The 16,481-nt window shown below is 35.7% G+C and overlaps 1 protein-coding gene across 1 annotated transcript in view; it reads right to left on the minus strand.

Moving 5' to 3' along the window:
* The window catches only part of LOC114328390 (E3 ubiquitin-protein ligase UBR4), a 193,332-nt gene that overhangs the window by 105,467 nt on the left and 71,384 nt on the right, over nt 1-16,481 (minus strand). The window contains exons 10-15 of the mRNA XM_050651407.1: nt 14,207-14,424; nt 13,318-13,444; nt 12,896-13,122; nt 9,645-10,018; nt 5,398-5,681; nt 1-169 (exon numbers count right to left, since the gene is read on the minus strand). Of these exons, the coding sequence (XP_050507364.1) occupies nt 1-169; nt 5,398-5,681; nt 9,645-10,018; nt 12,896-13,122; nt 13,318-13,444; nt 14,207-14,424 (1,399 nt within the window). The remainder of the gene's footprint in view (nt 170-5,397; nt 5,682-9,644; nt 10,019-12,895; nt 13,123-13,317; nt 13,445-14,206; nt 14,425-16,481) is intronic.

Here is a 16,481-nt window from a genome sequence, read left to right on the forward strand (position 1 = left end):
CTTAAAACGTGGGGTAATAAATCCTGGACGTAGGTTCCGTTAGATACAGTGATTGAAGTACTTTCAGTGCTCCCTTCGGGCTCTTCTAAAGCCACTTGTACGTTTGTCATAAGAGCGTCGAGTAAAAATAAATGCCATAATGGTGGAAGGTTTTCTTTGGTTACCATTCCTATGAAAATAATAAACAGTCACTAATAAGTTAGTTACTCAAATGTGTAGTTCTGCAAGCAAACTAAGAGAGTCATTAATAAACTAGAGAGTAATTTTCCGCTTGTTGCCAAATTCTAAATTTGAAAAAATATATAGGGATTATATAAGACGTCATTATTATATTTGGTCAGATGGTAAATGGTAACTGACGTCTGTCATAATATTGTAGGTTAAATATGTCAAATTATTGTTTTCAAATTATATTTTATTTATTTAGTTTATATTTTAACAACAGTTTATTTTTTCACCAACTTCACTTTCCCTGTCCTATCTTTGATTGGTCTTGTTGTATGGTAGGTTTAATTAGGCGTTAATTTTAAAAAATTTTGCTTGCTAAATGGGCACAGCTCACAAAGGCCATAAAAGAAGAAGAAAAAATAAACAAACATCTTACATAATATTATATCGGACAATCTCAGTTCGACACTTATAGTAAAGAGAAACACCAAATATGCTTTTTCTCATGAGAATCTTTCAGTGCGTCACAGTTTTTCGATTTCTTTCTAACGCATTAAATTGTATGTGACAGAAAAAAACGCACGTCGGTGATTACATTTCGTCGGTGACATTTATAACATTTATTCTAGTAATCGCCATCTAGCCATTTCTAGATGGCGCCATAATCGAAAATAAAATAATTTGTGAATTATATAATAAAATATAATTATATATCTACGAATATAATCTGAACAATTTAAAAGACTATACCAATCAAAGAAAATACCATTTTATAAATGCAATAAAGACAATTGATTTGTTTTTATGCCAAATTGCAAATAAAATTTGACAACTGTCAGATTTAACTAAAATGTCATGTCACTAAAATGTATATTATCACGGACTTACCTTTTTTTCTATCATTTGTGACGCACTGAAAAATGCTCATGAAAAGAAGCATACTATTTGTAATACATCCAACTCCCACAGAAATCTGGAAGCACGTTACCACTAGCGCCACTGTCGGCTTGCGGTGAAACTACGTTGTGACAACGTAAAATTTGACGTAAACTAAATAAATTTTTGAATAACGAGCTAATTTTGCAAAATTAAATAAAAATAAAAATAGTTCAAACACTTATACAAAAACAAAAATAAAGCAATTTTATAAATGTAAGGTTAGATTGCTCTGGTTATCACCGCGAACCACTAGATGGCGCTATTTTTTTGCTTCCTCAAATGTAATGGGAAATGTCAAGAGTTGTATGTATTACAGTCAATAGTATTTGGAAACACACACACGAGTTTGACACAAAAAGAAACAGTGTAGGCTGTAGCAGCTTTGATAAATAAATGTGTTTTTTATTTGGCAACAGCGCTGTCCCGCCAAACTTGACGGTAGCCAAAAAACTAATATATGAGGAAAAATTTGTTGAATTTTTTTTGCCGTTAAGTTTGTACCGGTGCGTTATGATGTCATTAAATCTATGACGTGCATTCCGAATTATTTGACTTGTAGTTTATTCAGCTCAGCGGCGTACTATTGATGGAAATGTGTACTCAAATAAACAAGGGATTGAAGGGATCGTTCCATAAAACAGATAAATCCCTTGTTGATAGAATTTCACACCTTGAAGCATAGCACTCCGCTGAGCTGAATATTAAGGACTTTCTTAGTTTGCTTGAGAACTTTATTTAAAAAAGTAGACAATATTTGAGAAAGTAAGTATGAATAATATCGTAAATAGGAAGATAAATATAAGAAGAAACACTTTTCTTAAAAAGTAAAGTAAAGAAGAAACAAAAGGAGAAGAAAAAAAGGATAGGAAGATGAAACACAATCTTGATTACAGCAAAGGAATAGGAATATGATCAAACAGACTAGATGAAAAGATTTGGCATACAGTGTTAGTCCAGAAAGCCATTGCGCATCCGCTGGGAAAAATATTCTGATTCGGATTTTTTGCACAATCTTACTCAAAAAGGACTCCTTTTAACAAATTTGCATGTTGCCAGGACCAAAAGGTGGTCAAAAATTTTTTAAACGTTTTTATTTTGTTTTTTTCCTAAAATTATTTTTTTGCATGGAAAAAAGTTTTTTTAGGTTTTTTTGGATCATTCCAAACAGAAAAGGTCTTTAGTGACTTTTCTCTAAAAATGATAGTTTTTGACATATAAGCGATTAAAAATTGAAAAATTGCGAAATCGGTCATTTTTAACCCTCAAAAACTATGTGAAAAACTGAAAATTTGAATGTTGCCAAGGTAGGTAGATATTCTTTAAACATCGATTGATGAAATCCCGAAGAGTTTTTTGCAATACAATATTTAAAACTCCTTTGTTTTTTAATTGCTAATCAAGCGTGCGCGACACTATTTTCTACCGACAGTATGGTGCAAATGAAAGGAATAAATTCGTTATTTCGCAAACCGGCGACTTAAGGAAAAATCCCGAAACAAGTCGATTTTTATTTATAAGTTATGATATTGTGGCATATATGGTATACTAGTGACGTCATCCATCTGGACGTGATGACGTAATCGATGATTTTTTTAAATGAGAATAGGGGTCGTGTGCTAGCTCATTTGAAAGGTTCTTCAATTCTCTATTCAGTAATATAAACATTTACATAATTATTTATACAGGGTGTCCAAAAATTTTTTATTAAATTAAATTACTTGACAAAAAAAGAAGTAGAAGGACACCCTGTATAAATAATTATGTAAATGTTTACATTACTGAATAGAGAATTGAAGAACCTTTCAAATGAGCTACCACACGACCCCTATTCTCATTAAAAAAAATCATCGATTACGTCATCACGCCCAGACGGATGACGTCACTAGTATACCATATATGCCACAATATCACAACTTAAAAATAAAAATCGACCCGTTTCGGGATTTTTCCTTAAAGTCGCCAGTTTACGAAATAACGAATTTATTCCTTTCATTTGCACCATACTGTCGGTGGAAAATAGTGTCGCGGACGCTTGATTAGCAATTAAAAAACAAAGGAGTTTTGAATATTGTATTGCAAAAAACTCTTCGAGATTTCATCAATCGATGTTTAAAGAATATCTACCTACCTTGGCAATATTCAAATTTTCAGTTTTTCACATAGTTTTTGAGGGTTAAAAATTGCCGATTTCGCAATTTTTCAATTTTTAATCGCTTATATGTCAAAAACTATCATTTTTAGAGAAAAGTCACTAAAGACCTTTTCTGTTTGGAATGATCCAAAAAACCTAAAAAACTTTTTTCCATTAAAAAAAAAATAATTTTAGGAAAAAAACAAAAAAAAAACGTTTAAAAAATTTTTGACAACCTTTTGGTCCTGGCAACATGCAAATTTGTTAAAAGGAGTCCTTTTTGAGTAAGATTGTGCAAAAAATCCGAATCAGAATATTTTTCCTAGCGGATGCGCAGTGGCTTTCTGGACTACGTATAGTGATAAGTAAGACAAATAGAGCAGAACATGGAATTAATTGTCGACATAGGAAGGAAACATGACAAAAGGTAAAAAGAAGTAGGTATAATAGTAACGAGAGGAATAAACACCATAGTAATGATATTTACTGCATTTATAAAAACCCTCCACTCTAGACTATGGAGAAAGATAAATAAAAATATAAGTGAAAACCAATCTGGTTTCAGAAATGGTATAAACACCAGAGATGCTTTATTCTCAATACTAAATGATAAATGGAATTTTGATGATAAGGTCAAAACTGGAATCAAAATAGCCAGAAATAAGTTCTTAAAAATGAAAGCACTATTCTGTAATAGAGACTAGAGACCTGAGGCTCTTTACTCGATGGCGTCCCATTGCATGCTACATACAGTCTACAGTGTTGTACGGAGTTAAGGGGGGGGGGGGTATAGTATTTTTGATTATTTTTTTTCGATTTTTTTATTGGCTTATTCGAATGTAAATATTTTCAAGAGTATACCATTAAAATTTCAAGTTAATCTGAGCAAAATTGACGGAGATATGGATATATACAAAAAATTTCTTAGTATTATTGACAAAACTACATTTTTTTAAAACGTATTTTCTGAAAAACATGTTTTTTTGAGGCGGTGTACATCATAACTCAAAAAGTAATGCACCGATCTTTCTGAAATTTTGCACGCTTCTTTTTTAGATATTTTACTAGGTAGTGTCGTCGAGTTTTTGCTTATTTTAACAATTTTTTGTTTATATTACCATTTGTCTCTTTACCACACACACTTTTTTTTTGTTTTTTTTTTTATTTTTTTACTTTAAAGTTATACCATGAATTTAAAAATCAATATAATCATAAAAACTCGACGTCACTACCTCAAGAAACTCTTAAACTAAAATAATCTTTTTGGTTTATATGTTTCAAATGATTCTGTCCGAAGATATAGTGTACACCGCAAATCATCTTCTTTTTTGGATCGTCTACTTAAAAATGACGCCACTGCTTCATTGTTTAATATTTTTCAATAAAAATTTAACTGAATCATCTTCAAGTGTTGTTCTTTAAGATATCCTTTTACCCATTTAATTTAACCCCACCACTTTCAAGGGAAAACGTTTTAAAATTATGCAAAAAAACACAGAATTAACTATATCCCCCCTCCTTAAAGATGGCCGTTAAAGACAAGAACCATGCCACGTCTGGATTATTTTGAGATGTGGTTGTAACGGCGGCTATTAAACATAATATGGATCGACAGAGTATCAGATGATCAAGTAAGTACTTTGTTACGCCCTGCCCGTCGCTTAACTGGCAATTCACTGCGGTACCTTCAGCGCAGCCGATGATAAAATATCGTGGCTATATTGAGGCGTTCTTTCAGGACTCTTGAGCAAAAGAACTATATAGTCGAGGGAATTTGGGAATGCTGAGATCCTAGACAAGCACATTTTTATTACTAACACTTTGGTATCAAATTTTCCCTTCATATTCATAGTTATGGTCATCTTTTTAGAGATTGGCCGCTCGCATGCACCAGGATAATAATAAGGAGGAAAAAAAACACTGGTATCAAATTTTCCCTTCATATTCATGGTTATGGTCATCTTTTTAGGGATTGGCCGCTCGCATGCACCAGGATAATAATAAGGAGGAAAAAATTATTAGGAAAAGAATATAAAGGAATACTACAAAATATCGAGAAGACTCCAAACCCATTTTTTTAAGTATAAAAACACCACCAATAATAATAATACATATAACTAAACACGACGAAAAAAAATTAGAATAAATATTTTATATACCTTTTTTGACATCAGGAGTAAGCGACATAATACAATTTTTAGCATTCGTTATATTGTATTTAATATTGTTAACTGCTTCGGACACTTCCTTTAATAATTTGTCTGTGTGTTGCGTGTACATCCCTTGCTTAACTAGACAGTCCTTCAGCCATCTACTGAAATTCTTGTGGGACGCTCTAGGCCCCCAGACTAGAGAATGAAGTAATAAGGGGCCAGCCGTCAAATTTTCGCCTGTCGCCAAGCGTTCCATATATGACGCTGATGGCGGGAGTAGCTGTAATAGCCTGAAAAAGAATAAATAAATAAAAATAATACACTAAACAAACACAATTCTACAATATCATCATATCAACGCATTTAAACTTCAACAAGTTATCAAGAAAACAAATCACGGAACCTACCAACACACTGTTATTTGTTGATCTAGAGAAAGTTTACGACACGGCGGGCGCCCCTGAAAATCTCTGTCAGGTATTGATGAAAATAAGCCTTAACGGATTATATGTGCAAGCTATTGGCAATATTTATAAAAATTCGAAAAGTGCTGTCAAAATGAAATACTTATGGAGTCTGGATGACAGAAGATCTAAATCCAAAATCAGAAACTCGATCAAGAATAGACCAATTAAAGAGCCTTTTTGAAGATGATGCAATTTCTGAGTATCCAAAGTCTCATTCTACAAATCTGATATCGATGGTAAAATGAAAAAGCTGGAAGATTTTGAGATGTGGCTTTTTAGGAGAATTTTGAAAATACTATGAACCGATCATATTACCGGAACCGGAAGAAATGGTGTTGCACAGAATGGGAAGAGATAGAGAACTTTTGACCACCATTAAAAGGAGAAAGACGGCATATTTGGGGCACACACTTAGAAATGATAAGTACGGGTTGTTTCACCTGATTATGAAGGGTAAAATCTAAGGAAAAAGGGGTCCTGATAGACGACAAATATCCTGGCTGAAGAACATTCGTGACTGGACCGGGTTAAACACACAGACGCTTTTAAGAAAAGCAAAATATAGGGAGGAATTTGTTATGGTTATAGCCAACCTTAATTTGCGGAGTCGGCACTAGAAGAAGATCCAAGCTGCTTTAGAAGAGTCACAATCTTGTTTTTCGCAGACGATCAGGTGGCAGTAGAGAGCGATGAAGAGGATGTTATAGACTACATGTAGAAAATTAAAAACAGATGGGGAAACATAATGAAAAGTTGGGACTTACATGCATATGACTAGAACAGGAGACTTCAAAATACGTAATGCGCCACATTACGTATTTTGAGGATCCAGAGTGATAAATTAGAAATATCAAGACATATAGTCATATAGAGAATATAAATATCTCGGTAATATAGTCTTCTTCTTAACGTGCCCTATCAAGTCCCCTTGACGTTGGCGATTAACATGGCGAAACTGTCTCTGTCTCGAGCTATTCTAAATAGGTGTTCTGCTTTCTTTATTCCTGTCCACTCCCGGATATTCTTCAACCAAGAGGCCTGCTTTCTACCAATTCCTCTGCGTCCTTCGATTTTACCCATCATAATAAGTTGAAGAATATTATACCGGTCTCCCCTTACTACGTGTCCAAAATAGGCCATCTTTCTATATTTGATGTTATCAAGCAGCTCGCGGGTAGCATTTGCTCTCTTAAGGACTGCCACATTTGTCAGCATAGCCGTCCATGGTATTTTTAGAATACGTCTGTGCAGCCACATTTCAAAGCCTCCAAACGGTTAATGGTGGATATTTTTAATGTCCATGCTTCGACACCATACAAGAGGACTGATCAAATGTAGCATTTAATCATGCGCTTTCGAAGTTGAAGTTGCAAGGTATCATTACAAAAGAATGACCTCATTTTTAAAAATGTCGTGCGGGCTATCTCGATTCTACATTTTATCTCTTTATCTGGATCTAGTTGTTCAGTAATATAGCAACCAAGATATTTAAAACTGGGTACTCTTTGAATCATATGACCATCAACATATAACCGTGAATCTTGATGGGCCAAACGGCTAAATACCATGTACTTTGTTTTTGAACAGTTTATATTTAGGCCAAACTCTCTTCCCACTCTGTCAATGGCATTTAAAAGGTGTTGTAATCCATTCATATCATCACTTAAAATAACTGTATCGTCTGCATATCTGATTGTATTTATCAGAATTCCATTAACCTTCACACCCCATTCTAAATTATGCAGCGCTTCCTTAAATATTCTATCTGAATACAAATTGAATAACAGTGGGGACAGTATACAACCCTGTCTGACGCCTCTTTGTATTTTGCATATTTCTGTTGATTTTCCATTTATGCAAGCTGTCGCTGTTTGACGCCAGTATAATTTTTCTATGATTCGTACATCTTGACTATCAACTCCTTTATCCTTTAGTATTTTAATTAATTTGTGATGTACTCGATCAAAGGCCTTCTCATAGTCAATAAATACAGCAAAGACGTCTTTCCTTTGATCTCGGCATTTCTGCAAGGTAATATAGTCAGAAGAAGAAATTGCTAGAAGCGACATAGACAATAGAGCAAGGGAAAAAATCCACTCGTATTTTTAACTGCTGAATATGGTAAGAATATTAAGTTACAAATAAAAATTACAATCTACCAAACACTGGTAGAGCCTATTTTGACATATGGGTTAGAACAGCGGTTCTCAATCTGTGGTACATGTACCACTGGTGGTACATTTAATTTTTTGAGGTGGTACACAAAACGCAAAAACAGCCAAAATCAGCACCACTATTATAGATCACCTAGTTAGATATGTATTTCAGTTAGGTGGTACCAAAAAATAATAAAAAGTATTTGGTGGTACATGACACAAAAAGATTGAGAACCGCTGGGTTAGAATGTTGGCAGCTTTCACATCGAGATACGATAAAAAATAGAGGAACCGAAATTAATTTTCTAAGAGGGTGCCGAGTATCCAGGATTAAGCATTATTATTATAAATGAAGAGATACGACGAGGGACGAACAGAGTATATCCCACTGTAGATAGGATAGAAACAAAGCAGCTATTGTGATATGGATACGTCATGTGAATGGAGGAAGAACGCTGGCCAAAAAAGGCAATAAACTAAGTACCGCAGCATGGTATTCGGCGCGCCAAGAGAAACATAGCTTTGGAGAAGAAAAATTGGAGAAACAGAAAACGATGGCGATCGAAATGCGGCAAAAGCAATATCAAACTTGGTCCTAATCCGCAGCTTCGTACAGCCATATAACCATAAGTAAAAAATCGACTACACACATCCCGACCTGACCACCTAACACGATAGAACACGACCGACCAAACTATCCGACAAAATGTTAGTAGCTAGCCTAGCGCATTTTTTTTCATTTTTTTAAATTGCAGCCTTGATGTAATTTTTATTCCGCTTACCTGACAGCCCCGACAGTCAGGTGGTCAGATCGGTAGTGATGTTGAAAAAGTATATATTCCTTACAAAGTACTCGTTACTTACGAATACCGAAAGTAACGATTACTATACAGAGAGGCAAGTCGTTACTTTGATTATTCTGATTACTTCGTATAGAGCGAGTACCTACAATCGGTTGATATCGGAATCGCACGGGTATTCCACGAGTGTTCGGTATCAGTACAGTTAACTAAAATTTTATCTATGAAGGGTGAAGGCTATGAAGAGTTTTACAGGATTACAGGGCGCTGAAAGGTAGCTGAAACAGAGGGAGGTATATCATTTAACAAAGCATGCACCCAGAAACAGATGTCTATACGATTTGTCGAGGTAGATAATTCTCAGAATTTTACAGATGTTGGTTCCTTTGAAAATAAAAGTGAAACACAATTTTAATAATAAATACACACATATGATTACACGATATGATTACCGGTACTCAAATACAAAAGTAATCAAAGTAACGAATACTGTAAATGATTACTTTATACAAAAGTAACGATTTGTAACGAATACTAGAAAGTAACTATAATCAACATCACTACAGATCGGGACGTGTGTAGGCGTTTTAAAGCTGTATGGCCCTATGTATTAGGACCAATCTTGAGATTATGCAAAAAAAATACAAGAATGTTACCTAGCGGAACACAATAATAGACTTCAATAAATTTCCAAGCATACTTTACATTATCCAGCGATTTCGTACATTTAAACACATTTTAATCTTTGTTTTGTTTGCTGACAATAATTATTATCGCCAATAATCCAAAATTTAAAATGAATATTAAACTAAATTCTGAACAATACGTACCTCCAGCAAATAGTGAAACAGTATTGTGTAGCACAAAGTCCCAGGAAACTCATTTTCGACGCGTTAGCACCTGAAGTGATGTGTGTTACGTTCAAAATTTCAATTAGAGCATCCAACAACAAAGGATATCGTAGTTTATCTGGGGTTCCCAAGATAAAATTACACGCCAAACCGTCCAGTTTCGGAGCATCTTGATTGTTCACTTCCAAATTTGTCAAAACGTAGAACCGAGGTTTCATGGCGAATTCATCAACTGCCGATATTTTCCTGTAGTTGTCTTCTATGTCCTGCCAAGCGGTGTACATACGGGTCATTGTATTTTCTTTTTCTTTGTCGGAATTCAGGTTTGTCAAGTAGAAGAGGTTCCATTGAATCTGTGAAGTAAAAAATATTTTATTTAAAATACTGAAATGTATCTATTCCGTTGGTGTGGTGTGTTGACGGAAACAATTATATAAAATAATATTAATTAAAACGCAAACAATTGTCAATAATATACTTATTTATTTTTGGGTAAACAAGCGTGATTCGTTTATTATCTCGTAAGGGTTTTGTTGTTGTTTTAGCGAGGGTGTGTCTGAACCGCGCGCCTGCTGTGTCGATACTGCGAGACCATCACACTCTATTATGTCACCATGCTTGCGGTTTTACAATATGGCTAGAAAGGCAATAAATTACTACATCTGCGTTTTAAAAGATGAGAACCTTTCTGTATTTTAAGAAGTTGACATAAAGAGCGTGGCAATCTGGCCTCGAAATCTATTAGTGTTTCCTTGAAAAAAACATTAATACAATCTGCTTAGGGATACATTTCGTTTCTTAAACTTAACGGCACTTGTTAGCATATGGTTTGTATATTAAATGTGAATTTTAAATGATTAATGTTATTTCGTTTTGAGAAGTTATTAAAAATTTAGCAAAAATAGTAATTAAAGCGTATCGCTATATATCAATTCTGTAAATTTGAAAAATAAAGATTGGAGCCCTTCTGCGGCAGCACGCCAAATATAATTCTATTTTAGTGACGTCACGTTGCCTAGCAACCGTCGATTCTCCCATTATGAAATTCTATTTTGTGACGTCAGCAAAATAGAATTCTATTTGGCGTGCTCTGGGCCCTGATTCTGCTTCATTTCGATGTCGAAATTTAAAAGCGGCTACGCCATGACAGTCGCAATCGCTAGCGATTCTTATTCATTTCGATTTCAGTTACAACTGGGGATATTTACTTTATCATTTTGACAAGGCTCAGAATTTGGGTTGGCCCTCTTGTTTATTGGCTACGAGGCTACGCAAAGTTTGTTAAATGTTTGTTTTACGCTAAGCCTGGGTTTCCTCGAAAGCGGCACCGACAAACTGCGACCGTAACACTGCGTTGAATTACGTCAGATTACGGTGAAAAATTTAAGGTTCTTGACTGTGGCAATGGCATGTGCAAACTCAGCAAGCGGTGGCTTCCAACGCATCCTTGGAAACCACCGCTATTATTTTGCGTGATACAGTTTTTTATGACGTCATTCATCGCAGTGTTACGCTCGCAGTTTGTCGGTGCCGCTTTCGAGAAAACCGAGGCTTTACATCTTTCATTTACGTTGACAAATCACGTTGTCAACATTCTCAATAATTGTATTTCTAACTTAATACTATCCTCTCTAATTCCTGCAAAGCCAACAAATTTCCATACAATGCATCCATATTAATACAATTTGCTTCAGTTTTCCTTGCAAGAAGCAAACAAAACATGACACCTAAACTTAATCTAACCTCTCTCCTCCCAGTCCAGCCCAAAGACATAATATCTAGACTGCGCGCTGCTATCTAAAAATAGGGGACGATTGCGAAAGAGAAAACTGAGGATATTAGGTGGGAAGTCTCTTTCTAATCGGCGGGGTTGGCGGCAGTAGGAAAGTCACGTGGTCGACAAACCCAACGACATTGCATAAACCCTGTCGATTAGAAAGAGGTTATAATAGATTAACTAGATTATCTATAATAGATTATCTATTAACCTAATAGACTCAGTTACCTGTCGCAATTGTCACCTATTTTTGACTAGCGGCGTGCAGTCTAGATATATATGTCTATGGTCCAGCCAGTCATGTCTATGTCACATTACTTTGGACTCGAAATGAAATCACATTTTTGCAGTTAAAATTAATTTCGATGACATCCTTTAGTTAGTTCAACTGAAATCCACAAGGCTCGTAGAGGCTCATTTCGACGTCGCCATATTAATTTCGACGTGTTTTGAGTTGAAATGCCCGAGGGGCCCTGATTCTTTGAATTCTCGAATCTTTACAAAAATTTAATGATCATCAGGAGAGACAATGAAGCAATGAACCTACCAGTGTTTTTTGGATCTCAATGAAAACTTATTGATTATGAAAATTGCATTATTGAACAAGGAAAATAAATACCAGATACCAGATTTACTCAGATTTGAGTACTAGGAACTTTCTTTCGGACCGTTTTTCCTAGACGAATGAAAGCGGAATGTGACTGCATGTTGTACAGTGCTTTTCGCTTTCTTTATTCGTCGTCTCTTGTCTTATAAATTGTAAAAGTCGGAGATTAAGGATGTACCAGAAAGAAGTTCCAACAAGAAAAGTTTCCAGATTTAAATAATTACTTATTATTATTTTAATAAACTGTATCTGGGACTTTTCGCTTTTCTTTAAGAGATGTCGCTGCAGTGTCCCAAAAGTGGATTTTAAACTATCTTTGAAATTCCACATAAATAGACAGTTTGGTTTCGTTTTGCTTCAGAGGTGTGCACGCAGCTCCACTGAGGACGTCGTAAGACAGAAACAGCTGTGTGGAGATTGCGCATCGCCTCTGAATCGAAAGGAAACATAACCTCCCTTTTTCACGAAAATAAGTACATTTTCCAAAGTGCGTTTCGAAAGATGAAACGTAATAAATTTGTAATTCGGAAATAATAATTGACGGAAATGTGTCCAATATTCGGCGGGTTTTTAGTGTCACTGAATACGAATATCATGAAGGCAATAGTCTTCCAGACACCTGGTGACCAGGATGTGCCTCGACTGGAGTTTTGTGGAAATTCGATACAAAATCAATGCAAGGTTGTTAAGTGAGGGTTTTTGGAGTCGCTGAACACGAATATCCTGTCGGCAATAGTCTCCGAGGCATTTGGTGACCAGGAAGGAACTCGTCTCTTGTAGTTTTATGAAAATTCAATACAAAATCAGTTCGATTTGGGTTTTGTTTTGTGTACTGGTATACTTTACCTGTTCTAACAACGACGTAGGTGGATCGTATAGGTGCTTCATAATATAATCGAATAATAGCAATACTCTAGATAAGTGTAGCAACTGTGAATCTTTAAGTGGACCTCTTGCTATCTCGGAACATCTTAAAACACCACCAGCCATAAGTAACACGACTGATTTCTTCTGCATCAAGTTCAATGAATGAAATAAATAGAGGAGCACTTGGGCATGTTCCACATTTAAATCTACAACAAAAAAGTATGTAATTAAAATAAGATCAAAGTGCAGATTTAAAGTCCAACTGAGTATGCTTTTGAACATTTTTAGTACTATCGTAGGAGAAATTTTGTTCGGGTACTTGAACTGAAGTTGTAACAGATATTTGTGTTTAATATTGAATACTTAGTTGTATGTATAACTACTGTTGACTTTGATCTTACCTTCATTTTCTGATTCAACGACAGAATGAGGATTGTTAAGAACATTTTCTATGAGTGTATTCACCAACCTATGCCATATACTAATTACAGATGCCTCTTTCTCGTTCTGTGGTCTCAAAAGCAAAACCTACAACCAAATAAGCCATATATTATTATTGGTACCCTTATTTCATCGATTTATATACATTAAAAATATCAGTTTATGTTGTAAAATATATATGTCGTAGGCAAGTATGAAATGCAGGCATTCTTGCAAAAGCCTAGTCATTTTCATAATAACTAGGCAGTTTATATGTTTTCGTTTTTACGAAATGACTTCACACACTTTTAGGCATTTGCAAAACTGCCGGAAAGGATAATTTAATTTTGAAACAGTGTTGCAATTTAAGCACAGATCATATATAAATTTAGGTTATGTTGTTTATTTTTGTTATTGTTTTACAATTTTATTTTATCATTTATGCAAATTAGTGCAATAAACTCGTCGTATAGCTTTTCCAGTAAGTTCAGTGAAATAATGGTTTAAGTCCAAAATATTTAATTAAGTTCCTTAATTAATTAAGTTATTATTTTTATAATAATATTTGTTTCTTATTATAAAATAAAGGTTTAGAATCACTGTTAAATAATCTCATAGCATTAATTATTTAAATTTGATAAATTTTATAAACATAATCTAAATTGCAACGCTGTTTCAAAATAAAATTACCGTTTGACAGAATTATATTGTAAAACGTTCACGTTGCCGGTGGTTTTGCAAATGCCTAAGTGTGAAGTCATTTTGTACAAATGAAACGTTATACAAACTGCCTAGTCATTACGAAAACGACTAGGCTTTTGCAAGAATGTCTGCATTTCATACTTGCCTACGACATATACACACTCTTACCTGAGCTAAGACAGCCAATGTCCTTGGATATACTTGTAAGGGCCACGCGTGAGGGACATCGGTATTCCAGGGAGATACTCCTAGATGATTTAAAAGGCAAGCTTGTAAATTACTCAAATTTCCGTTTGTTACTAAGTTGTGTGCGAATCTAGTTAGTGCTCCGGAGAATTCGCAATAAAGCTGACCTAGTGCTTGGCCGAAATACACTGAAATTGTTCCTGTAATACAAAAAAAAAAACATATATTTAAAACCTATAACGTAAAAAACAACACATTTAACTACTACTGGACCGGTAGTTTGTAAAATGAACCTCTAAAATATCGGCCCAAGTTCTCCGATGGTTCAGCAAATATACTGTCTATTGAATGTTATTCTGTACTGTTCTGGTGGTCATTTTTGGTCTGCCGTCTATTGTAGGATCCAGAAAAGACAGAGAGTAAATTGCATGAGGTAAGTGGCTGAAAGAGCACACAGACAATATGGCAGTGAAGTAAAAGGATTCAAAACTAGTCAACTGACGTTCATGAGTCTCATGAAATAAAGGTGCTAACAACTGTTTGGCTAGTGGTCGGTCTCCTAACATCTGGAAGAAAGCTAAAGTTATCGGTACCCGAAAACCGAGAAAGCCACCTAACGATGCCAAAAGCTTTGCTATATCCCTCCTATCCCTCGTATGTAAGACATATGAGAGATGTATGTAAAATCACTTCTTAGCTGCAGTGGAACCTCTTCTGAATCCTGAGCAGGACTTCCGCCTGGGAAGAATCATCACTTCACAGGCTCTAAATAACACACAGTTTATCGAAAATGGCTACCAGAACCGCAAAATACAGGGCGTAGTATTCATAGATTTATGACTCTTCAGCTAGATAGATTCAAAAAAGCTATTCTATTACAACATAATACACGCTAACGTTGGCAATTAGGAGACTTCTAGCGAATCGCATTTTCTTTGTGGAGTTCCAGGAAGGGAGTAGCAGGTGAAAAAGAAAGAAAAATGGACTGCCACAGGCTGTGGGGTCCATTTCTACACAACATCTACACCAAGGACCAACCAATAACGAAGGACACCATTAACTTTACATAAAACCGAGCAACGGCCGTTCAAGGCGATACATTTGAGGAGAGGCTAACTGAGACCATAGAGAGGATCGACCAATACTATGGCCAGAACAAACTCGACCCAAATTTTGTGAAAACCCAGGCATGTGCCATTCATCTCCGTAATGTAATACCCACTCATCCCTATAACTCCGCGTCACATCGACAGGCACTCCGCTGGAACACTGTCCCTACCCTAAGTACCTGAGCGTCACCTTTGACAGAGTTCTGGACCAACATATAAACAACACTGCGCCAATACCAAGATGATAGTCACTGACAAACAATATCTTACGCAAAATTACAGGCTCAAGATGGACTTGTGGAGCTAAACCACAAGTTGTTACTCTTTGCTTCCCTGTCGGTGAGTATGCCTCCCCCATCTGGAAAAAATCCGCCTAGGCCAAGCAGATTGATTAAGCACTCAACGAAACATACAAGCTTCATCCACGAAAATCGCTTCATCCACGATCCGCTGGGAGACTACCGCATACAGAGAAGGGGAGAGGTCCACCGCGCTCGAACGTACACTGTATCGCACCCAACTAGCTATCTTCCTCTTTTTCTTCTTTTTGTATAGACATGACTCTGTCTGTTTTTTCAATGTGCCTCTAGTAACTTGTCGTTCCATCGTTTTCGTGGTCTTCCCACTGATCGTCCTTACTATTGGGAAACCGTCTCTCGCTGTCCTGACTATACTATTTGTTGTCATTCGGCTTATGTGGTCATTCCATTCTATTCTTCTGTTTCTTACCCAGTTATTAATTTTATAGTCCTTGTATCTCCGTCGTATATCTGTACTTCTAGCTCTGTCCCATAGAGTCTTACCATCGATTTTTCAAAGGGTTTTCATCTCCGCTGTTTCGAGCAATCTTTTTGTCCTCTCTGTGTCGGGTCGTGTTTCTGCCGTGTATGTCATTATTGGTCTGATGACTGTTTTGTAAATTCTGCCTTTCATTTCTTTTTCGATATTTTTATTTCTCCATATTGTGTCATTCAGGCAACCTGCGGCTCTGTTTGATCTATTCACTTGATCTTCCACTTCTGTTTCGAGCCTTCCGAAGCTAGATAGTGTGATGCCTACGTATTTAAACTCCATCACTTGTTCTATTATCTGACCTTCCAGCTCCAATTTACATCTTTTCGGATCTGCGGTTATAACCATGCATTTTG

Source organism: Diabrotica virgifera, chromosome 5, assembly GCF_917563875.1.
Source record: "Diabrotica virgifera virgifera chromosome 5, PGI_DIABVI_V3a".
NCBI classification, from domain to species: domain Eukaryota; kingdom Metazoa; phylum Arthropoda; class Insecta; order Coleoptera; family Chrysomelidae; genus Diabrotica; species Diabrotica virgifera.